At 37.6% G+C, this 25189-nt stretch overlaps 1 protein-coding gene across 2 annotated transcripts in view; it reads left to right on the top strand.

The window, feature by feature from the left end:
- CLINT1 (clathrin interactor 1) overlaps positions 1-24690 on the top strand; it is a 51776-nt gene extending 27086 nt beyond the window's left edge. Inside the window, exons 2-12 of one of the 2 annotated variants that reach the window (XM_030503739.2) lie at positions 89-193; positions 854-950; positions 2449-2557; positions 3449-3613; positions 7037-7211; positions 12049-12286; positions 12811-12892; positions 17208-17285; positions 21245-21537; positions 22247-22451; positions 22927-24690. In XM_030503739.2, the coding sequence (XP_030359599.1) occupies positions 89-193; positions 854-950; positions 2449-2557; positions 3449-3613; positions 7037-7211; positions 12049-12286; positions 12811-12892; positions 17208-17285; positions 21245-21537; positions 22247-22451; positions 22927-23288 (1909 nt within the window). In that variant the 3' untranslated portion in view covers positions 23289-24690. The remainder of the gene's footprint in view (positions 1-88; positions 194-853; positions 951-2448; positions 2558-3448; positions 3614-7036; positions 7212-12048; positions 12287-12810; positions 12893-17207; positions 17286-21244; positions 21538-22246; positions 22452-22926) is intronic. The other variant, XM_030503740.2, reaches the window with a different exon arrangement.
- The last annotated feature ends 499 nt before the right edge of the window (positions 24691-25189 follow it).

The following is a 25189-nucleotide window of genomic DNA, read 5'->3' as shown; positions in this document are numbered from 1 at the left end:
GATAGGCACTAGTGTCATTATTAAGTTTTCATGTGTTTCTCAGTTTTGATGCTAATCTTCATGTGTGAATTTTTTTTTTCCTTTGCAGCACCAATGTGGTTATGAATTATTCAGAAATAGAGTCTAAGGTTCGAGAAGCAACCAATGATGATCCATGGGGACCTTCAGGGCAACTCATGGGAGAGATTGCCAAGTAAGTGATAATTTGGTTCAGTGATGAAGAAAAGAAGGGTGCATTTTATACGGGAATGTGACATTTGCTGCTAAATCAACTCTGCGGTATGCTGACTGATAATGCTGAAAAGTTGCTGTAAATCAAGTCTTAATGCATAATCTTATAATATATTGAAAACTGTCAAACAAGAATGAAGTAAAAGTCTTTTTTAAGGTCTTGTTTTTATTTATAGAGCCTCATAATTCTTTCAATATATATGACTTTTTTTGGAGTGCTTATTTTCAAGCTGCTTTCATGTGACTTTCCTAAATAGAGGAAAACATGTCAAATTCTTCCTTGAACTTTTTTTTCCTGTTAAAAATGAGTATGGAAGTTGCGTGCTTAACCAGTTGCAGTGGTTATTAGGGAATTCATGTTAAGCATTACCTTCGTTATAAATTAGTGAAGGTTCTTTTACAGCCTCAGATTTTTAGAATTACTGATTTCTTTTGTAGTGCTGGTATGTAAATTACTTCTGCATGAGTAAGAAAGAGGGATAGCTTTTTCTCTTGTAATGTCATCAAATGCGAATGGGCTTGGATCAAGCCTGCCATCTACTGTCAGCCCTGAGTCTTAACAAGCCATGGTGCCAAACCACGGCGGCTAAAATTTCTTTACTCCTTTTATTTAATCCTTTAGGGCAACGTTTATGTATGAACAGTTTCCAGAACTTATGAACATGCTTTGGACTCGAATGCTGAAAGACAATAAAAAGAACTGGAGGAGAGTTTATAAGGTGTGTATGTATATGAGCTGGAAATATTCAAGATTCTCTGTTGGTCTACGAAGGACATAATTCTTGTTGCTAGTACAATGTGCTGATGTAGTTTCTTGTTTAGATACTGCTGTAGCACTCCACTAGGAACCTGTAATTTCTTTTCCTAGCTGTTACTGAAGTCAAAAGATGTCTTTCTAATGCTGTATATGAAAGAAACAAAATTCTGGGTTTACAATTGTGTCTTAAGTTGCTACCTAGTGAACAGAATAGAGCAATTACATTTTGCTGATATTCAAGTATTGGAGTAGCATTCACATTTTGAATCCACCCAAAGGAGTTGTTACAGTGCTCCATGAGAAGTTATTGTGCTATCGGGAAAATGTTTTGGAAGGAACTCAAGAATACCTGAAATAAAGTGGAAACTAATCTTAATTTTATTTCAATTCAGAATTCTCTGAAAATAGTACTTTAGCTTTGAATGGACCAACTTTTCTTGCAGATCTTATAGGAGGTTTTTATGTCCTACTTGTGGTTTGGAAAAAAGAGTGAATCATTTGCATTTTTCCTGTCTTTGGCTAATTAACATGGTAGAGAAACTTTTTGCTTAAGATTATATCATGCTGCACGTAAAGTGGTGTTCAGTGTTCACTGAATTATGCAAATATAACCTCATTTTTCAGATGTGGTGTATTAGACTAGCTTATATTTCTGATTTTCTTGATGCCAGGATTGTAGCAAGACAGAATTAATTCTAAGGCATGGCTTGTGCTTTTCACAGGTGCTTGATGTTTTGTATTCATAGTAATTGTTTTCCCTGAAGTACGATATAAATTAATATTTAATGCTACCACACATAGCTACTTAATGTTATAAAGACTGCTTGGAATTGCTTATCAGGTTTGGATAGGTTGAAATATAATGATAGTTTTAGCTGATAAAGGCACTACTTTGGTGAAAGTGCATGTGTGGGTTTCTTTCTAGATAGAAATCCTCAACGTAAAATTATAATTAAAGTACTACTAAAACTTCATTTACTTTGTTGCTTGCTTAAAATTGTCTTGAAGTGCAGTTTTTTGCATCCATTGCGTCCTACAGAAGGCTTCTCAAATTTCTGTAGGAGTTACTTTTCAATGAAAACCATTGGAAAATTGTGTACAAAAGAGGCAAAAGAGAATGCTTCATTTACCAGGGTTAACTTTTCCTCTTACGTTGCTACTGCTGCATTTTAAAATCAGCAGTAGCTAATGAAGGTAACTACTCGTGATTTAGTAACAACAAATTAGTTTGACAAATACAGTTTTGATCTTCCAAAGAGCAAAAGGTGCATGTGGGGAAAACGTCTTTTTTCTGTGTGAACCCGTATGATAAGCATTTATTTAAAAGGGGAAAGTCTTATTACTCACTAATTTGGGGAGGGGGATAGGTTTGGTTTTCTATTGCAGCTTTTTCTTTTTTTCCTTTAAAAAAAGATAGAGCTTTTGTTCATGCAATCATAAGGTGCTTTGTATTTTTATAGTCTTTGCTGCTCCTAGCTTACCTCATAAGGAATGGATCAGAGCGTGTTGTTACAAGTGCCAGAGAACACATTTATGATTTGCGATCCCTGGAAAATTACCACTTTGTAGGTGAGCAATAGAAAAATCTTATAAGCAAATTAAAACAGTAGTTGGAGTTGTCAGTCACCTGAACCAGCTTAGAAGCTTCCCCAGTCTAATTAGAATGTGACTGTTGCCAGTTGTGTGAAGAGTGCAGAATCCAAGACGTGGGACCCTAGAGTATTAATTAGTGAAGACAAGAACTTGCAGAAAAGACTGGCTAATAACAACAGAACCAACACAACATGAGTGTTCGGGTTTATATTAAAATATGCACTAGAGACTGGTCCCCTGTGGTGTCCGTAAAGGAATAGCTTTAATCATATGGGAAGAAAAGGTTAGAGCTCCAAAACACACACATCTGTTTGAAGCTGGGTTTTTTTTCCTCCCACCAAATAATATTTACAGTGCAAAGGCAGCAAGGCCAGTGTGTGTTTTGAATGTGAAAAAGGCTGGGAAAGGAGCACGTTTAGTTAGTAGTACATCCCAACTGAAAGCTATTTTTCAAGAATTCAGTTGTACAATAAGGCTGAGTTCTTGCAGTTAAACTTGCAAAACTGTGCTAAAAAGACTGAGGAAGAGGGGTTGTATTTGGAAGGGCTAAAATTGTTCCATTGGAGAATATAATCTCTGCCTCAATCTTTTGTTAATCTTTTCAATGTTTTGGCAGCAGTGAGATGTTTCTAAATACACCATTCAGTGAAAATTCATTTATCTAAGGGGGAAAATTTGTGTTGAAGCAAAATATTTCATCCCTTTTAAACACATGCAGTGGACCTTAATAGCCATAAGATCTTTCTCTGACTGCTGTGTCTGTAATTCAGATTGATCAGCTTGATGTTCAATATTACTGCCTCTGATTAATTCTTTCTTTCCTCCCCCCCTTCCACCCATCGCCTCTATCCTGCTTTACCTATATAGATGAAAATGGCAAAGACCAGGGTATAAACATACGCCAGAAGGTAAAAGAAATGGTTGAATTTGCTCAAGATGATGATCGACTTCGGGAAGAGAGAAAGAAAGCAAAGAAGAACAAAGACAAATACATTGGGGTTTCCTCGGACAGTGTTGGAGGGTTCAGATACAGTGAGTACTAGGCTTTCTTGGTCAAGGATTGACCATCTTTTAACTTGGCTTGGATAGCACAGATAACATAAGGAATTTCTAAGATGCTCCTTTAGGTGCTTTTTCTTTATATTTCTTTAACTGTCAGTGTTGCTGTTATCAAAGAGTTCTTGCACATTTTCTCCCACGTAAGGATTTTTACAGTAATTCATTTAAATTTGTAAGTTAGTTTTTTTTTTTTCTTTTTAGATTAAAAACAAACTAGCAACTTATACAAATGACATTAATGCATTGGCTTAGCCAAAACTTAGCTGTCTCTTTTTTTATTCATAGGCAGAGTCTCCTTGTGAAATGAATGCTGCTGTAGCAGAAGTAGATAAATAAATGCCCTCGTAAGTAAGGGTTTCTTAGTCAGTCTTAAAACATGATGGTACTTTCCACCCACTACAGCATAAGAATGACTTCACCTACTCCTTCCTGACAACCTCCTTTAGAACCATTGGTTAATTTGGGTTAGGGCTTTTAGGGCAGTAATACTGTTTGGGTAAAACAATATAGATATTATATAGCATTAGACTTTTTGGTTTCCCAAGTAATAGTGTTTGGACACTTGAAAGATATTCAAGTATTAACTGTATGGATTCTGATGTCTGCCAGATCTGACTTCAGATGTATGCACTAAGTATGTTGTAAGTGGTGGAGTTTATATTTCAGGAATTTACCAATACAGCTGTTAGTGTCTCAGTTTGTGTGTTTTTAAAATCTAAGATCCTTTATTTAAAAACATTCAAGCACGAAGTGGAAAATAAAAACCAAACCACCATCTGAATGCTGTTGACAGGTAGCCTGATGTCCCTTTGCTTTGGAAACAAATTCACCCATTTTGCTGAGGTGCCCGATGTGCTTCACGTGTGCATTGAGTTCTGTCAGACTATTTGCATCTTCAGCATAATGTGTTTGTAGGATCTTGGTCTTGGAGGATGTAATGCCATCAGCTTGACTTTGTTTGGAGAGGACACAGGTTTCCCTGATAGCCTTGGTTAGATAAAGGCACACAACCAGCACTGTTTTGCTTATCAAGTACAAGTGTGCAGCTTCCTTCTTGCTCCCCGGCCCCTGCCATAATGTGTAGCAGGGATCTGAACTGGTTTTTATGCCTGATGTATCCCAGCATGTCGTCCATGATCCAGCTGCCAGTCTTGAGATGTTTAGCTGTATTTTCTTTGGCCTGAGTAAATCCTTGGCTGCTTTTATTAAGGGATGAATCCCAGAGTCACAATGGTACATGGCTCTGGTTTGCTAGTCAGTGGCTTCTTCGAGAGAAGGGGTCGGTATAAGATCTGAGTAGTAAGTCATCTGTCAGATGAGTAAACCTCATCTGTCCCTCTCTGGTGCTATGTATGTTTTTTATTCTTCACTGTAAGCCTTAAATTTAGATTTGCTCTCTTCTGGTTTTGACAGGTTACTTCTCTTTGTTCCTCTGTTCTCCCTTTTCCTCATATGCAGTCATTGAAAATCTGTATCTCTGTGGCAGGATATGTCTAGTTTTATTATATTCTTTTAGGCTTTTGCTACCTGCTTGGAATTCTGGTGATTCTCTTCTAAGAAATACTTATGAGTCACTGCATTTGTACTTTAAGCACATGTCCTTCTGTTCTTTCACTGAGCTTATCTTTTGACTAGCTCTGTACAGTCGTGATCTATCCCTGTACGCTGGGTAGAACTCTTTGTCCATATGCTCTTTAGTTATCATTCAAATTTTTTAATTTAAAGGAATATCTCCTTTGTCTTGTACTTAGTTTTTATGGTAAAGGATTTTTAATTATCCTTTCATTGAGTAAGGTTAAAAAAAATAATCTCTAGCAGCACAAAACAAACTTTTTCCCAGGTCAGACTTGTCATCTAAAAGATTCTAGTTATTTAAATATGAAATGCTTGTGTTTTCAGAGTGTTCCTTAGCTCTTTTTGTCCCGAAAGCACCAGGCTCTTGGGGTGTTTTTTAATTTACTTTGATTCCTGACGCACAAGGAAACCTTCTACTGGATTTTATGTTAAAATGCTTGAAAGCCTGACATAAACTGAAATAAGGCCGTTTTATTCTTCTGCAACATTTAACAGCAGTACATTTCTTAGCAATTTCTCCTTTTTCAATGATAAAGGTCTCACTGACTCACACTGATTTGCAACAGGTTCTCTGCTTTGTAAAAGTTTGCCTATCCTTTATGGATCTAAACAAACACCACTGGAGACTTGCACTTACATCTTCAGTAAGAAAATGCATCCTCTGCTATGCGGTATTATTGGACAGATATAACTCAAATTTTGCACCTTGTAGTGCTAGAATCTATCATTTACTTTTAATTAAAAGTGGCTTAATTGAATGCATCTTGAACATTACTTGAGCTACAATATAATTTGTATGTAACTTGAAATAATGAATTTTTCACCATTCTTCCTTTCTGCTGCTCAGTGTTACTCAGCTTAAGTAAACATATATTGGGTTGGTTTATATACCTATATTTTCTGATATAAGATCACAATACAAGTTAGTAATGTGTGCTGTGTTTCTGATAGTTAAGTCTTTGTTAAAGTGTAAATGTTGTGGGTTTTCTTTTAAATTAATCTTAAGTTGGCTGAATGTGTATGAATAAAGCCAGGTTAAGTTTTTTAAGCTTTCTTAATGAGATTGTACTGCAAATATACTTATTTCAAGTAAAACTTGGTTGGTAAGCTAAGCTAACAGTATGGATGTCTTGAATACTTCATTGTGGGGGGGGAGAAGGAGTGATTTTGATTTCTTGGTGACAGTGTTTAGTAAAGATGCTCAGGGTACTCAGTGGCTGCTGAAATGGTGAGTTGCCTTATTGCCGCCTCTTTTTATCTCTTTAGAAGGTTTTTTCACTCGCCGAGTGTGGAGAAGAAAGAGCAGAAAGTTATGTATTGCACACTTATGTCTTTTGATATTTTGGTACTACACTTCTATGTGCTCATGAATGTCAACATATAAAAAACCCCATTGATTTACTTCTGAGCACACAGCTTGGCCAAGAATGGGATGTGATGTATTAAGTGCCTGTTACAGAGCTGGCACGTCCCATTTCTGATAAGCTGCTTATGCAGCCAGGGTTGATTGTGCCTCTTGTGTTTCTCCAGCAGAGTCCAACAGTATCTTGATGTGCTGTGCTGTGCAGTGCATTCAGATTGTATCGTTGTCATAAACAAAAGTCTTTGAATCTGCATTCCTGCCACTTAATGTTTGGCATTACATGCTGTGCCTTGCTATAATAGTGTTGATTCAGCACTGTGGGAGCTTTCAGTTTGCTTTGAAAACTTGTAAGGTTTATGTATGTAGGGCAGGGGGGCTTGAGAGTGGTTCCAGAAAGACCACAGGCATTTTTTCTTTCCTGTTATCTTTAATATGTCTTATCTTAATGCCTTACACAGGTGAAAGATATGATCCTGAGCCCAAGTCAAAATGGGATGAAGAATGGGATAAGAAAACAGCTTTTCCATTCAGTGATAAGTTAGGCGAGCTGAGCGACAAAATTGGAAGCACGATTGATGATACCATCCGCAAGTTCCAAAGGAAAGATAGAGAAGACTCTCCAGAAAGGTGCAGGTACTACAGTTATTTTAACATTCATTTATTCTATGAAATTGCTATTATAAAGCTCTTCAACACTGCTGATTGTTAGTGATAATACTCTGTCATTCTTCTTGTCTGTATGGAAGCATGTTTGGGTTCAGTATCTGCTTCCTGGACTTCAGATACAGCCCTTACTGGTCTTGGGGAATAATGCAGTTCTGTCAGTTAACTGCTCTTGGCTGTCATCCATTACTGCCCCTCGCTTAGATAGCTGCTGGCAAAGCAGGGAATTTGGCTGAAATTTCCTAAGCTTTTCCTTGTCTCAGCAATTCAGTGGTCTTCCTTGCACCAGTATATCGGAGGCTGATACAGTTACTCTGAATGCTGAAGTGCCAAAGAGGAAAGAGATGTAAAATTGCTCACACCTACATTGACACAGTGCTTTTTCCCTGAGCTGATCTCGGGAAGACAGACTGCAGGTGACTTATTTAAAACCATTTTAAAAAAGTCAATTTCAGTTGAACCTCCTCAAGAAATTTGTGTTTTACATCTGGCCATTAAATTTCTTCAGTAAGGAAGAAAACCTACCCTGCTTTGCCTGCGGAAAGAACTGCACATTACAGTTCAACAGGTGCATTGAATTTTACTATCAGGAGATCAAATCCATACTTAACAGAATCTGAAATTGCTCAATAATTCCCTTTTTGGGAAACAACTTAAAATTCAAAATTGCACTGAGATTTGATTAATATTTTTTACAGGAATATCTTCAGATGGCAATTACACACATTTTTATATATGTGTATATAAAAATACCCATATACACACACAGATGTGTATGCATTACAAGCCATTTTGCACAGAAACAAAATATAATGGTAGTATTTCTGAGAAAAAGAGTGTGGTGCCCTTGCTAGGGCATTAATAAATCATAAAACTGGTATTCTTTGCAGACATGAGGGTTCCCTCTTAGAACGTACTATCAGTAGACTACAAAGAGAAGGGATCAGAAGGAAAGTAAACAATTTCAATTTTAACAATGGTATATTGCTGTGTGCTATTCTGTACTTACCTTTGAAAAGCAACTTGTCACATGACATCTGGAAAGCTCACTATCCACATTTCACGTAGAGGATGTCCAGTGACCAATTTTTATCTTACTTCCTTCGCTTTATTTCTGAACAGCGTTGGTCTCTTACTTGTGCTGGTATAAAGTCTTGCACCTTCCAGTGTTTTAGACAGTCCTTTCTGCAGTCTTATCATTACCAAAACCAGCTTATTTTGAGGACTCTCCCCTGTACATCTCTACACTGATGTTTTTCTCTGGCTAATATTACATCTTTCATTTTTGTCTTGCTCTTGTAACCCTTTGTCCCTTTTAATTTTTTCTTCTGGTTTTTTTGTAACCATCAGGTGTGCTATTTGTCTAGAAATTTATGGAAGTAATAAACTCAGAACTTGAAATAAAAGGAGGAAATTTTTTTGCACATACATTAGCAAAACCAATTGAGTAGTTGCAGGTTATCCTGCTATAAGAAGGAATCCAGCAATGTGGCTTCTCCAGCATTGCTTTGGCTACCAGCCTGAAATTTCCTTTCGGCTTCTCTTAGCATGGTGATTAGACAACATGGAAGGTATTTTCTCAGTGTTGAAATGAAGGGGTTTCTTTCTACAGAAGGCATCAAAGGATCTAAGAAGATCGTGAAGTTATAGAACGTCTATTTATGCTTAAAGATACTGTAAATATAAACCTCATTGATGTATTAACAGAATATTATATTCACATATTGAAACAGAAAGAAACATGGAATTTTAATTATCATGTGACTTAAGGTCACAACAACATAACTTTCTCTTGTAAATGCATCATGGAATCCATGCATTTCTGTGTTTTCACACTTCAGCAATTCTTCTTCTTAAAAACCAAAAGAAGCTTCCAGAAATGTACTAGTTTCTTTGTAGCCTGCTGCTATATAACAACATTGAATTAAGTTGCCGTTTTCCTTGGAAAAGGCTAAATGGTGATAGTCGCTCAGCTGGCAAATCTGCTGTTGTATGTTCTATTGTTTCTATCTTAATAGCTTTATAAATCATTATTACTTTAGTACTGTAAAGCCAATAAAGGTCTTGAAGCACAAAGAATAAATGACTTGCATATCCTCACAGGGGTTAATGGAATTTGGATGACACAATCCTTACCTCCAATATACACACCAGGCGAACTTGGCCAAACTTCTGGATTTCTGACTCTGCTTTCAAAGCTAGTAGTTTGCATGGAAGAGAATAAAAAATGCTTGAAGTAACCAAGAGCTTAACCTGGGCTTGAGTTTACAGTAGACTTCAGTGGACCTGCAGCTCACACAGCTAACTCTGGAGAGAAGCCTAGTCTGCTTTTTCTCTTGAAAAGTGTTAGTACTGCTGTGGGGCAATTGGATTCTTTTCTCCAGAGATATATCCCCTTGGAAGCAAAGACCAGAAACAATACCCCATGGGGTGGGAAAACCCCAATTTTTCTTTCATAGTGCTTGTTAGTTCTCAGGTGAATAAACCAATTGCTGCCCTGAGTCAAGCCTTGTGTGCTGAAGTTGTTTTCTAAAATACCTGCAGGTATACAGAGGATCTTCTGAAACACTACACTTTTCTTCATAAGAATTCTTAAAACTCTCTCAATCCTTGTTTCTGCAGTATTCAGAAAGGTTGATGCAGGTAATGGAATAGAAAGGAAGCAAAGCTTTTAGTACATCTGAAAAAGGATGCAACACCCGTGTTTAAAGGCAAATTCCATGTAAAGGGTTACAGGGTCAGTAACTATTTTTATTGCCTTAAAGAATGTTAAAAAAAACCAGCCCAAAACTCAAAATGCACACCACAAAAACCTTAAGGCAAAGAAGAAAGCATGTATCCATAGTTTTAACTTCTGGAAGTTGCAACCATGTACTTCCTTTCAGAAGTCTTTTTAATTATTTGGTACAACGCCAGCTATAATTTTTGGTTTTAAGTTCACTCTGCAATTCTCAGGTGAAGCACTGCAATTTACTGCTGTGAGCACAGTAAACACATTTAAAGAGAACATTAATCTGTAATTTTTTTCTTTGTTAATGTGACCATGAAAGAAAAATAAAGAATGGATCTCCTGAGACAGTTTGGAAGCAGTACAGGTTGTCATAGAAAATTGAGGATTGTAATATTTGTCCTGCTTTCTGGCATATATATTTAATTTCTTTTCTCAAAAGCTTTTAGACATTTATTTTGCTGTAGATCACCAAAGACTTACTTTTTTTTTTTTCATTCTTACATTAGTGAGATTGATCTCTACCATTTCTGTAGCAATAGGTCCATTGATTGGACTTCGATGCTTGTCAATCACTTAACCCACAGAATGTGTGTATGGACGAGGCTCGTTCTGAGTGATGACAAGAAATACATTGCAGCAGGTTTTAAGAGGCTGAGCCTTAGCTGTGATTGTCCTGGTTTTAGGTACTTTCAACATGCATCTAAAAGGCAACATCATCTACACTCCTCTGAGGCTTTAGGAATGAGGTACCGTGTACACCATGCTAATGTGCAGACCAGTCTTCTCTGGGGCTTGTGTTAAAATCCTGATGTCACAAATGAAAATGGGGTTAGAGGTCTTTGATGCATTTGTGCACATAGGTAGGCTAGGTGTAGAAATCCAGAACTGGAACAGCAGGCAACACTTGTGCAAGTCAGGGTTGAAATGCCTTGGAAGGAGAAGGTGAAGGGATGCCATTTGAGCTCACTTGTCCACGTAAGGCTGCCTCAAGCAAATGCCCGTAGTAGTTTGGTTGGCCAGCAGCTGTGATATATTTCATTTAAAAATAAAAGATTAAAAGAGGGAGTGAGCATTTATATTCACTAATGTTAATGAATTGAGCCATCCCCAGTGGTGAGTAGGTAATATGCATAGAGGAAATGACACACACAATGTATTCCAAAAAACCCACTATTGTTAACAGAGAACAAAGGCTACCCTCCAGAGTATATTGCAGTTACTGTCATATTCCCACTGACAAAGGGACAGCCTTTCTTAAATTTTGCAGGTTTAGTATTCTAATGCATTATTAAAATGTAAAAACCCTTCCACTTTCAACTATATTGCTAAGGGAATTACTATTTCAAAATACGTTTCAACAAATTGAAGCTTTCTCTAAAGCAATTTTCACTGTTATGCACAAATCTTACCTTGATGGTAACATGACTTTTGGTGAGGGTCAATTGGTTTGTTTGTGAAAGACTTAAAATATAGAAGTAGAAAATGTAACGGATAGAACAAATATCACACAGTGACATCTAAAAAGTTTTCGCCTGAAATGGTGACACTTTTGTTCTTTTATGTTTTAAGGCTGTGTGTTCTCTGATAGAAAATGATCAGTATCGCTGCATTGCATAACTCTGTAAACATTCTTTTTCCACAAACATTTGAAAGGATCTGAAAAGCTGTTTCTGTGCAATGGAATTCTTGAAATCTGAACGATAGTAGCTGTATTTGGTTCACTGCTTTCTGCCTCTTGGTGTAAGTACAGAGCAGACCTGCCGACTTAGGTTCTTGTCGCTGAAGTGTTATATAATGTGTGGAGGAGTTCCTGTCAGAAGATAATTAAATGTACTGGATTTAAACACTGATTTCCTATTAACCTTTGCTGTGGACTTGCAGTCCATGTTTAACAAAATAACTTTCTTTATCGCTTTTGTACAATAGGTGTAATGCTGTGGTATGTTGATGCATTAGGTAAGGTTAAAGCATTTCTCAAATATAGGAAGAAGCAATATTTTCATTATGAATCATTGCTACAAGGAACTACAAAAGTTTTGTAGCTGAAGACATATTCTATCGCTTTTGTTTTTCTAGTGACAGTGATGAAGAAAAATCAAGACGAGGTAAATCTCCCAAAGCTGAGTTTAAAGATGAAGAGACTGTGACAACGAAACACATTCATATTACACAAGCTACAGAAACTACCATCAGACACAAACGCACAGCAAATCCTTCAAAAACCATTGACTTGGGAGCAGCAGCACATTATACAGGCGATAAAGCAAGTCCAGAACAGAATGCTGATGCTCATACTGCACAGCCTACAGCAAAGGTGAGACCGCAGGAGAGCACAATAAAGCATGATTTTGGGACCTCTTTTCTTCTGACATCTGAGACAGTTTCTAGTTTAGGGTAGAATTTTTGTTATACAACCTTCAAGAGAACTATTTTATCAAAAGTATTCAGTTGGGGCTTTCAAAGGCTGTGGAACAGTTTAATTATAATAAATTGTTTGATTGCTTTAAGATGTAGAATTTTAAAAATCTAGTCATTACCATGTTGTGCTCTCTTCAGGAAAGCAAAGAGAAAATGTTGGTTTGAAGTTTGAAGGATTATCTGAACCTTCACACTTAACAAGTTCTTCCTTTATGGTAAAAAACCCCCTGAGTCACTGGCTTTTCAGTATTTGATTTCAAATTAAGCCACATTTCAGTGATTGTTGGCTTTGAAGACACATCTGCCATCTCTCCTGAAAACAAAAACTACCAACCCCAAAGCCACAGAAAACTTCTTAAAGTCATATAAGATGAGTGATGACATCATGAGATGAGATCTGTTGTGTTATTTCTTCTTCAGGCTTCTGTACCCTCTGGCAGCAAGTCATCTAATGACCTGGTTGATCTGTTGTTTGATGGAGCTAGCCAGCCAGTTTCAACAGGTAGGCATGTCGTGGTTTTATTTTCTTAATGCATATTTAGAACCAACTCTGAGGATAAGCTTGTTTGATATATAGAGTAGTAGATAAATTGAGAAATGAATACTCAAACAAATTTAGAGCTGCCTAAAATCTTTTGTAGCAGGGGTAGTGTATATGCTATTGCGTGGGACTATTAAATGTTAGCAGCACAAAGATTAAGTGCCAGATCAGTCTGTCAGAAAGTGTGTTTGTAATACAGTTATTTATAATTAACTCTAAAAGCAAATGCAATCCATTCACATTGAAGCTTTTCTCCTAGTGCAATTCAAAGGCTAGGCAGCTGGAGATGGATGATTTTCATATAAGCTTTCATCTAAAGTATATGGCAAACTTGTTTCTTTATCTTACTTTGTTTTGGCACTTGGTTGATCCCAACCCTAACACCAAAAAGAAATTGCTACCTAAAAGTAAAATTATTCATTGTAAAACATGTCCCTTCACTTAGTAAACACTCAGTTAAATTTTAAGTCCATTAACCTTCACAAGGACTTATGCTCTCAAAATGCAGTTTCTTTTCCGGAGTGTGTTTAAATTTCAGTGCACTGCATACAGGATTGATAGAGGTGTTCAGAGCTTTGGTGGTTTGCTTTTCAAAACCTAAAACTTTAAAGTGCTTTATTGTGCTTACAGGTTCTTCGTATCGACAGGTTCGATTGTGGCTAGCACAGAATAGAAAAAGGATTTCCATGCACTTGTGGTCTAGTGGCACAGTTGGGAGAGAGTTAATTTTTATTTAAAGATCACTTTGAATAGCAAATAAAAGATGAGCATGTGCCTTTTTATAGATGGAAATGTTTCATGTAACTTCATTACAAGTAAGCAAGTTGTCATATATAGGATCATATTCACATTGTTTGTAGAAGTGTTATGTGTGTATTTTGGGAATGACAGATACTCAGCCTCAGTTTCTCTTTTAAAGATAATGTGAAATCACAGAGGCTGTGCCAGAAAATCACAATCCAGAGTGGCTGGAGGCCCACGTGTTGCAATGTGCCTGTGTTCATGTGTATGCAAAGACTACTCTTACTTCTATCTGAAGTTATGGTGCTTTTTGGTGTATTGTAGTGGAACCCCTGTAGTATGTCACGCTAGGTATTTTTATTATAATGTATAAAACCCCCTAGTATTATGAGTACTTTACATGATACAGTGCCTTTCATCACTAGGCTACCAAAATGCTACCTCTGAAAGTATTTAATAGAATATAAAATACATCAGAACTCTGTTGGATGGGTGGGAAATTGTCATGGTAAGTTAGGATCAGGAATCTAAATATTTTCTTCCTTATTTCTGGTAGATCTTAAAAACTTTGTTCACTCTTATTTTCTTTGAAAAATAGATACATTTTATATGTCTGTTCTGAAATATGTCTTAATTCCTAATGGTTAAGAGATAAAGTTGATTTTGTGCATCTGTGCTTTTATGCACAAATGCCCCCAGATTTAAGGAACAACTTATTTTGCGTTATTATCTATTTTATCAGCTTCATATACAAAGGTGTTCATTGCATGTTGGAGTTACTACAGTTCCATGGAATTTTAATATCTTGGATCAGAACCACTACCCCTCCTATTATCAATACTGAAACTTCTCCTATCCAGTTAATACAGGAAATACATTAGAGCCTTTTTTGCTTATTTATATACATATGTTTATGGTTTTATTTTTATGTATATAAATTAAATCACATTGAGAATAGATGTTTCCACTTCAAAGTGAACCTTCCTGTATTTCAAACAGATCTATGGCAGCTTCCATATTATAGTGTATTTGAGCCTTTCATCAGTTTGGTTCTTTTGGTGTAGGAAGCCTTTTTTCTTTTTGCCTTTTTTCTTCTCTTTCCAAAGCAGCATTTGGAAATGGTGTTGAGAAGAGGCATATTACCAGCTGGTCCTGCTAAATAACCTCTTTGCTGACCTGGGAAGGCAGATGGAAAGGGTTCATTTGTAGTGACAGATCTTGCATGGGAATCTTTGAGGATAGCTCATGTTGAGAAGATTAGCACTGTCCTTCACGTGCAGGTCACTTGTTATGACCACTGTTCCTTGCAGCACAGGGTGTGGGAACATTCCCAGTGTCAGGCAAGACACAGGGAAAGGGTCAAATGCAGCCTTTGATCTATCCTGTGAAGGAACTGGCAGGGAAGTCATGTGAATTCAGGGAACTCGGAATTTGCTCATCTATGTATTTTCAGGTGCAGAGATGTGGAAGAAGGTTGGTGAGGCTTGGGGGGGTTACACATTACTAAAGCAACACAATTTGTACATGAGAGGGGTGGTTGGTTGCCATAAAAGAACAATCTGTTTGAGAAGATGTAGAATCTGTGACTAGACCTTCTGGAAGTTACTTTTTGGTGTTACTGGAGATGAGGTTCTTTAATCATAGCTGGCGATAGTGTTACAATTTAGTGTTACTGCATTCAGCTTGTGCTCTGACGCCTCTCTCTGGAACTCGGCATCATTTGAAAACAGGCAGTAGAAGAGCAGAAAAAGTTGACTTGACTGAAAATGTGAAGGGGTTATTTTGGGATTGAACCTAGTTCAGTTTTAAAGTTAAATTAATCCCTAGATACTTTGTCAGACGGCCCAGGATAACAGGCGCACACGAGAGCGTTGATATTTTGAGGATGTAGTGGAAAATATGCCATCTGTGATGCTCATTCTGCACAGAAACTCTCAATCCATTAACCTGTTCTGAACCCTGAAAGGACCCGTGTTGCAAAAAGAAAGATTTGAAAATGTTCATTGCAGTAGGCAGAGTAAACATGATCAGAACAAGTTTTTAGCTTGATGTTTCACTGGCTTGCGTTAGCCTTTTCATTCTCAGGTTGCAGTCAGCATAAAACTTGTATATAAATATATGTGAGATGCTTATTAGATCACTGCAGAATTTGTCTTGAAGAAATTTCTTAACTTTGTGTGAAATCTTCTCCCTCTTGAAAAAGTTGTAAAAGGCTTTCACTAGTGCTGTGTTTCTGAAAATTCAAATAGACCATCCTTGCGTTCCCATCTCATGTCTTATAGCATATGCTACACGCTCAGCAAGAAAAGACATTTCCCCTTGGATGAACAGTTGCCTTCCTGGCAATGTCTACAGTAAAATAACATTAAAAAGAAATACAAGTACACATGTATTAGAAAGTGAATGGTTCCTTTTATTACTGCTAGCCGTTTATTAAAAAGGAGATGGTTCTAGTTTAATTAACCCAGTTGAGAGTAGCAGATGGGGCAGAATGTCTTGCAGCGATAAGACAATTCAGAAATGGCACCAGATGTTGGAAGCTGTCCCTAGTGGTGTTTGAGTGCAGCACAGATGTTCCAGTCCCACCTGGCTAGTTTCTAAGCACTGCAGGCTAAGCAGCTGTGATGTAACCTATATAATGTACGCATAACACTAAAAGCAAAATAATTGAACTGCTGCAGCTTCTTCTAAGGGTGGGACTGCTTGGAGGTGAAATCTTTGAGGACAAACTAATAAGGTCAACTTCTCTTAGCTTTCTCAGGTCAGTGCAATACTGCTTGTAAGTAGGTATCAGGGATAATTGGATGATTTGGGTTTTGGTGGGGTTTTTTAATAGCAGCTTTCCAATATAGTTCTTAGATCTTTCTTCTGGTTTTATACCTTGGCTGTATTTTTTTAAGTGAAAAATTGTTACTCTGCTGTATTCAGAAGTTAATAATTTATACGCTGCGTACAAACGTCTGGTTGGAAAAGTTAATGTTCCTGCTGTAAAAGGAAGCAAACTTATAAAAAAATGAACACAAATGCAAGCTCTGTCCTTGAAGTCCCAACCCAAGATCACTGCAGAATCATTCATGCTTTAAGTAACACAAAAAGTAAATATAAGGCGACACATAATTTTTCATAGTAAGCATAATAAATTCTCTTTTCGACAATAAAAATGTTCGGCTTTTATGTGTTACGCTTCCAAAGTTGTAATTTTACAAACTGCCAAACTAGTAGCATCCCTCACTAGTTAAAAACCTGCTAATCTCTCTCAATTTATTTTTAGAGATAGCAAAAACTTGTGTATTTTAGTCCTTCCCTATGAAAACAAAATTGCAAGATCTTCAAGGCAGTTGGAAATAATCCAGTTTATTGTTGTATAAATATAGTATGGTGATGAACAGGAAAAACAGCACTGACTTAGGCAGCACAATCAATAAATCCATTGTGCCAAATACAGAAGAGCTTTTCTTCATAAATGCCACATGAAGTTGTTGCAATGGATCTTTGCACAATCCTGTAACAGCATTTGGCTTCCTTCTGTTTCTAGGTGTATCAACTGACCCATTTGGAGGATTTGCTGATTTTAGTTCAGCTGCTGCTTCAGCAAGTTTCCCATCGTCACAAGGTAGGTTTAATTTACAGGTTGAATTGTGGTTTAAGGGCAGAAAGAGGCAAAGACATGCCACATGGTATTATTGCAAGTCACTTCCCTTTCCAGGGCAAACTGTGTTTATGTAACTGGACCACAAGTGCTATATTGAGTGAGGAAGATATCTCCTGTCTGGCACAGCATGTGTCACATTGGACCTAAAACTTTTCATTAACTGTATTTCAGAAAATGTTAGTAGGAGTTACAAATATATCCCTGTTTATCTACTAATGTAAGTATAATAAGACTTAAAACATAGCTCCAAGTCTAATTTTGAAATGCACTGAAAGGTGATGTGACTTCTGGAGTGGAAAAGTAGAACCTAAAATGGTCCAAGTGTAGGTCTAAATGCTGGCTGACGTGCTCACTAAACAATTAAGAAAGAGCCTAGCACATCCCACTTCTGAGCTGTGGGCAAGGACCTGGATTAACTGGAGTTCTACAGTGATGAATGCTTCAAGAGGATGGGATTCGTGTTTCAAAAATGATTGGAAAATTGGCTGTAGTGATGGGACCATTCACATTATTAATCCTCATAGTCTTCCCAAAGTTATCTGCAGGGTTATTCAACTATTTTATTTGCAGTTAAAAGCAGCCATTTTTCTAACACTTCAACTCAGAGTTTACAAGTTTTTCAGATACAGGTAGGAATTAATTATATTAAAAAGGTAGCTGCTCTGGCGGGATAAAGACTTGCACAAAGTGCTTGGTAATCTGGTTTGCTTGCTTGGGATAATGCTGTGAACTGCAAAGTTCTGGGGATGGTTTTGTGCTGCCGTCTATAGTTTCCAGACATGTGCAGAGGGCCCATTGCTTTAAATCTCAATGTTACAGGCAGGACAGTAAATTAAAAGGGTAAGTTGAACAACAAAAAAAAAGATGTGATCATGTTCAATGGAATATAGCAGCCTACCCATGCTGGAAAAATAAGGGTCCTTACAAGATGTCCTCAGCTCCCACCTTTCACTGTTTGGACACACAGTTTTGCTGGCCATGTGAGATGGCATAACCAGGGGAGCCTGAGACAGATGATTTCCAAAGCTTCCAATGATGTCTGGGTTACTATTGGAAACCTTGGTATGTTGGAGGGGAATTTAGTTATGTCTTCTGTACACAGTACAACCTCACCAATGGCTTTGAAGTTGTATATATGCATTTGTGGGATGAAGCTGACCAACCCTTTATATTAGCTTGGCTAAATAGAAATTTGATACAGTCTTCTTTTCCCTTTAGGAGAAGCCTATTAAATAAAAGTTACCTAGATCTTAAGTCAGGCATGAAGAAGTTCCTGCCAATCACAAAAGCAAGATTTTAGTAATGCTTGTTGGGCCAACACTAAGTTTTGCCCTTGCCTGGCTGCATGGCATGCAGTTTAGAGCTGTCAAGTGTCCATACGGTTGGCTCAGTGCATGCACAGTCATATTGCCTGCAAACATACAAGTTATTACATAGGCATGGCCTCCATCTGAAACATGTTTCCCTTAAAATTGGACTGGGAAAAAAAATACATACTGGGAAGACACTTTTAAAGTAATCTTTTTGGTTTTGGTGGAGTGTTTTTGGGAGCCTGCAGCGCTACCCAGGCAGGACAGTGCTGCAAACACACATGGGGTGGAGGGAGCTGGCTGGCTGTCTCTTGTGAAGTTAATTTGGGCAGTACTGGTATTTGGCTGGGGGTTCCCAGCCAGGGTGTAGGATTAAGTCCAAAATGAGAAGAGAATAACAAAGAGATTGATCAGCAAATCTACCTGCTAGCCATGCTTATATCTCTTCTGCCAGCATGCTTATATCTCTTGATATAAGCCAGCATGCTTATATCTCTTCTATTGCTTTGCTGTGTTAGGAAAGCTGCACTAGGCATGGGTTAGTTAATACACCTTTAATTTGCTTGGCAGGAAAAAACTGCTCTGATTATTTTACAAGCTTTCCTAGTCAAAACCAAGTTGTTTTGCAAACACAAAGCCGCCTACTATGCAAATAATTTCTGTGTGAATACAGTCTTAAATTGATACAATCCTTTATCTGCATTAACATGATTAATCTATTCCAATCACCATTATGCAAGGGACAAGGAGTCTTGTGAAATGATTAATCATTCCTGAACAGCGTAAGCCCCTCTAGAAATCTTTTCCTTCTTGATTAATCATCTTTGAAGTTCTACTGAAGGGGCAAAACCTTATCCCTTTTCCCCCAGTTCCTTTATTGGTGCTCAGTGCACAGGTCTGAACGTAGAAGGAGCACACTCAGCATTTACTTATCTATCAGGAATATTTAAAGTAGGTTTTAATTTTTAATATGTAATACTAATTGAAACATTCTAATATAGCCCCTCTTTGTGAGGGAGATCAAAGCAATGTTCTAGTAAGGCCCTAAGCTAATGAATATTAGTCCACTTCGTGCACTGAAGTTGTTGGCAATACTTGGATTCCCTGAACAGATTTACTCTCCTACTATTCTTTGAATTCTAATGTATTGGTAAAGATAAAGATGACTAAAGCTTGAAGGTGTATTTCGATGAATATTTACATGGCGTGTGAAAGACTGCTGCAGGTACCTTTCGACTGGGTAAAATACAGTTGTAGAAAATTGCTGTGGATGCCCCTTACAGGACTAGCCATTGTATAGGCTAGGAACAGCAACTGGCACTAGATTCATCTACCCCTGCTTTCCATTTGAGTCTTCATTCACTCATAGAAAGAAATTCAAAGGGTGAGTTAGCTGTTCATTAGAACTTCATTTCATATAGCAATGATGTTGCATGTAACTTAGCTGAAGTACTAAAAGTGTATCAGTGAGATATTCAAAAAGCTGACCTGTACAATGGCCCGAACTTGCAACATGATGCATTGTGTAGCAATGAGAGCTGTGTAAATGGTGTTGCTTTATTTTTAGCATCTCCTGTATATGTTTTTGCAAGCTTCTCTTCCCCTATCACCGTAACCCTTTTCTTGTTAATAGAAAAACATGTGGTTTTAAGGGAGATAACATCTCCTTCCATTTGTCTCAAAGGGTATGACATATTCTCAGTTCACTGGTTTGTGTCTCTGGACATCTGTGATCCTGAAATAGGTACCCTTGGAGTTGTCTACAAACAGCTTATACTGTTAGGCTCTTTGCAGTAAGATACAGAGCGAGCTGTAAGTTGCTGTGTTTGGATTTAAATGCTTGTCTACAAAACCCCTGGTATATTGAAATGAAACAAAGCTTAAGTGATGAACTGAATGTTCAGCAAAGCTTCTGCTGAAGGAATTGCTAGATCCAAGATTGCATTTTTGCGTCAAGCCAAGGCATTTAGTTCATGAATCAAATTTGGAAAACTTAATGTGTTTTACATGAGCACTTCATGGGACAGGGAAGAAATTATTCCTTATCACTTCAAATAAGAATTTCGTGGCAACCTGCTTTTGAAGTTCTGGGATTTATTCCCCTCAGCATTGTTTTATACAGAGTTACTAATTGTATACACCAAAGTTTGAAGCCATTGTCTTTGTTTTATCGTGAAGGAATTTGCTTTATCAGGTGGCTCATTCCTGATAACTGTACTCTCAGCAAATAAATATCATCAAAGTTCCAGGTGTTGTTTTAGCTGGTCTCCAATCTACCCCTAAGTTACCTTTCAGTTGTATTTCAACTAAAGAAAACCTGTCCCTGCTTGTCTTGCATCCACAAGTGACATGTTATCAAACATCGTTCTACTTTCTGTGCATGGGTGTTTCATATTTCCTTTGCTACCTTGTTAAAACTGTTGGAATATTCATGAGAAGGAATGATGTCCAGATGGAGGTGCTACCTGCAGATGTTAATCTGGACGGACACAGATCGGCTCTCATTTGTTTCAGTTCAAGGAATATGGCATTTGCTCAGTTCCTTTCTTGAAGTCTTTTGCCTTTCTTCTCTCTGTCTTCCTTCCTCTCACACTGTGGCCTTTCCTTCAGGTACAGCAACAAGTGGAAATGGAGACTTTGGTGACTGGAGTGCCTTCAACCAAGCTTCTCCTTGTCCCAGTGCTTCATCTGGAGAGCTCTTCAGCAGCACAGCACAGCAGCCAGCTCTAGAGCTCTTCGGTAGCTCACAGACAGTTTCAAGCCAGCCTCCAACTGCTTCAAATTCTACTGATCTTTTTGATTTGATGGGCCCCTCTCAGACAACCATGACCTCTTCTCAGAGCATGAATTTCTCTATGATCTCCAATGCTGTAGGCATCAGTTTACCCATGTCAAGGTCACAGGTATGCTGCTATTTGTACAGTTTGCTATTGACCTTCCCAATTAATCTTTTCCCTTCTCCTTAATCACAACATTGAAAATTAATCCATTCCACTCCTGGAACCCATACCTGGTCACTTGGATGTTGTGGTCATCATTTTGTAAGAAAGTTTCGCCCCAAAATGTTTAGGAGTAGCCTCCTAGAAAGAAAAGGTGTCAGATGTTATTGAAAAGCCTTTTTTAAGCTGGTCTTCTCTGAGGGGGTCCTCATTGCTCTATGAAGTGTTGCTGCTTTGTTGGGGAAGACTAGATTATATTTTAAACCTTAAAGCCATCCTCCACAGATGTTACAGGTTCCTAGTCTTAAGTAGATGGAAGCGAGGACTGGTCTGTTCTCCAGAACACAGAAGTGCCTGCTTCAGTGGAGAGTGTTTCTGGGAAACAGAACAGGTCAATTTGGTGTTAGGAGGGAAAAAAATCAGTATGTCTGAGTTCAAAACCTGACTGCAGATGATCACTGTCATTCCTCATACTGATATGGGAGCTTGATGCTAGCTTAGAAGATACTATGCTCTGGTGGCATAGCAGCACATGGCAACACTGCTTTGGAAAAGCTCAATTTCATGGCTAAAAATCTTATTGTCTTGTGTGGAAAATTAATACTTGTTGTTTAGTCCTGATTCCTATTGGTAAGTTGTCTCAAGTGAATCCCAACAAACTTTTCTTTTTTAGCCTCTGCAGAGCATGGACACTATGATGCCGAAGCCTAACCCTCTTTATAATGCAAGCACAGAGATGGTCCAGAAGAATGCAAGCAAAACTCTACCCTCAACTTGGTCAGATCCCAGTGTAAATATCAGTTTGGACAATTTAGTACCTGGGATGCAGCCTTCCAAACCCCAGCAGCCATCACTTAATACCATGATGCAGCAACAAAGTAAGTGATTATTGCACTGATTTGCATGCACACCAAGCCCTGTATGTGTTTGGCAGGTTGTCCTTGAGACGGGGTGTTCTGACAATTACTGTTTTCCTACAGTTAGTCATAATGTTTCTTAAACTGCTGCGATGGTTGTGACACAAATGCTATTTTCTAAATGGAGACTGACATGCTAGGAAATTGTTACCTGTGCATGTTTTTCCTATAGAATTTGTACCATTGCTGCATCTTGATTTCAGGCTTCTTGATCTCTAGAATATGCACAGTAGCATGTATTGTTATAAAATGCTACTTAAAGCTCTGATAAAAGTTTTCCGAGTCTTCACACAAGGCAAACAAGTGAAACAGCCACATTATTGGCCATCATTATCTTTCTTCACAGCAGTTACCACATAAGTTTCTTAAAATACACGAGCGCTTTCAGCATCAGATTCTGGGTAATGATTTTTGCATCCTGCTCCCTTCTTTGCAGATACACAACAACCTATGAATGTCATGACTCAAAACTTCGCAGCCGTGAACCTCAGTCCTCAGCCGAACATGACGCCTGTTCGACCCCAGACAAACCCATTGATGGGAGGGCCCATTCCTGTGGGGATGGGAATGCCCAGTGTGATGTCAGGTACGATGGGAATGACCTCCATGGGACCCACGCCTATGATGAACCAGGGAATGATGGGAATGAACATGAACATGGGAGTGCTAGCTACAGGAATGGGTTTGACGGGCACAATAGGAATGGGAATACCCAATATCGCTATGACCTCTCTGACTCCTGGGACTGTACAACCCAAGCAAGATGCCTTTGCAAATTTTGCCAATTTTAGCAAATAAAGATTGTAAAATAAAGCAAATGAAAGAAAAATGAAAATAAATGGGCAGACGGAATGAAGGATTTTTAGCTGCACAAATATAGCTGGGGAAGGGATGGAAAACACTGATCAATACTGCTTTTTTTTTTTCCTTTATCAGTTAAAGTGTCTACATAAAGAACCAAAAGCTATTTTCTAAGTGTTGAATAACTAGTGTTCAAATTCTGGAGAGGTGAAAGGTTCTTCTAAGGAATGTGTTAGATGATTTTGCAAACCAATTTCTATTGAGACCATCAAAAAACCTTTCCTACATAGAAGAACCAATTTTAACTTTGAGAACTTGATGGAAGGCTGGAAATGGGGTTTGGGTAAAAATGTTTGAATCTAATTTTATACCTTTCTTTTTTTCTTGAAGAGCTTGACTTTCTTTCCCCCCTCTCCCTGATCGCTTTGTCATAATTGGATCATTCCTTTTACTATCACTGAGTCCGCAATTGAAGTCACTCAAGTACTATGATCAGTTTTTTATAAGAATATATATTTTTGTCCAAAAAAAATGGCTTACATATGTGATTATGGCTAATTCAAAGGGACCTGGAATGTATATATACTTTTGCTAATGTTCCAGCCGCACTGCTATGATACCCAAATTTTTATTGTAAAAATCCTCTCTCAGCAATTTGGTGATCAAGATTTTTGGGGTCTTAACATGCTTCTAATGTTATAACTGATATCCAGTGCGAGCCTGGGAAAAGCTTTATCTGAGACTGTTGGAAGGTTTCCTTTCAGAAAATGCACTTTCTTGCAGTTCTTTTACAGTGGCACCTGGCATCGTTTGTACCACCCGTATCCCTGTGGAGCCACTGGCTTAGAGCAGCAGCAGCAGCAGTCAAAAGGCAAAAATACGTATTTTTTGCATAATGACAAAACCAATAAAGGTGAATTACACTTAAATTATGTAATTCTATGAACCCACCTAATCCAACAGCATTGGATCTTGGCTTTTATACAACAATTATTGCACAGATTCTTTTGTGTAAATATGGCATTAGCAGCTGTGGAATCCAATAGAGGAGTAAAATATATATATATTAATAAAGGAAACCTGTAGCAGTCAAAAGATTTTACTGAAGTACTGAAAACAAAAGAATGAATTAAGGTTTTGGGGGTTTTTGGTTTTCCTTCTGTAATTCTGCATTTCAGTTCACATGAATCATGATTCTAGAATCCGGAATACAAAGACATTGTTATATTCACAAGCCGGGAACATTGTTAAGAATAAGCACTATACTATAGGTATGAAATTTATTGCCTCCCTTTTCTTATGTTGGATTTCTTTTTTATTATTAAATTGATAAAACTTTGTTTCCATTGTATTCATAATGTTCTGTTATACATAACATTAAAATGTTCATTAAAATCAATGTTGGGCTGCTTTTCCTTTCATTCCATTTGACGTTTATGAGAGCATTTGGGGAAAAAAAATAATTATAATTTGGGCAAAGTAATTTTTATAAATAATTTAAAATTGTTTAATGACTTCTTATCTGAAGCCTTTCCTATCTGCCTCTACTGTTAGGAATTAAAAATGAAGCAGGCAAGATATCCTGACCTGCTCCAGCCTTGCTAATGCTCCATCTACAACATTTCTAATTAGGCAGAAATTCATGTACTTCAGCTAAGTGGTAATGAAAAGTGATTCATTTGCTGAATAAGAGATGAGAGTGAGTGTAATTAGCTGACTGCGGTTTTTAATCTTTCAACAATTCAATGTGTTTAAATTAGTTTCAAAGAATAGGAGCTTTCAAGTGTTGTTACATCAAAGTAATCAAGGCAAGCTTTAACGGCTGAGTAGGAGAGATCACTCTGGTTCCTGTTCTGAAACCTTTAAACTTATTGGGAATAATCATCTTCAAAACCTCT

Source organism: Strigops habroptila, chromosome 12 (assembly GCF_004027225.2).
Source record: "Strigops habroptila isolate Jane chromosome 12, bStrHab1.2.pri, whole genome shotgun sequence".
Taxonomy (NCBI): domain Eukaryota; kingdom Metazoa; phylum Chordata; class Aves; order Psittaciformes; family Psittacidae; genus Strigops; species Strigops habroptila.
The sequence above is the reverse complement of the archived record's forward strand: the minus strand, read 5'-3'. Positions and strand labels throughout refer to the sequence as shown.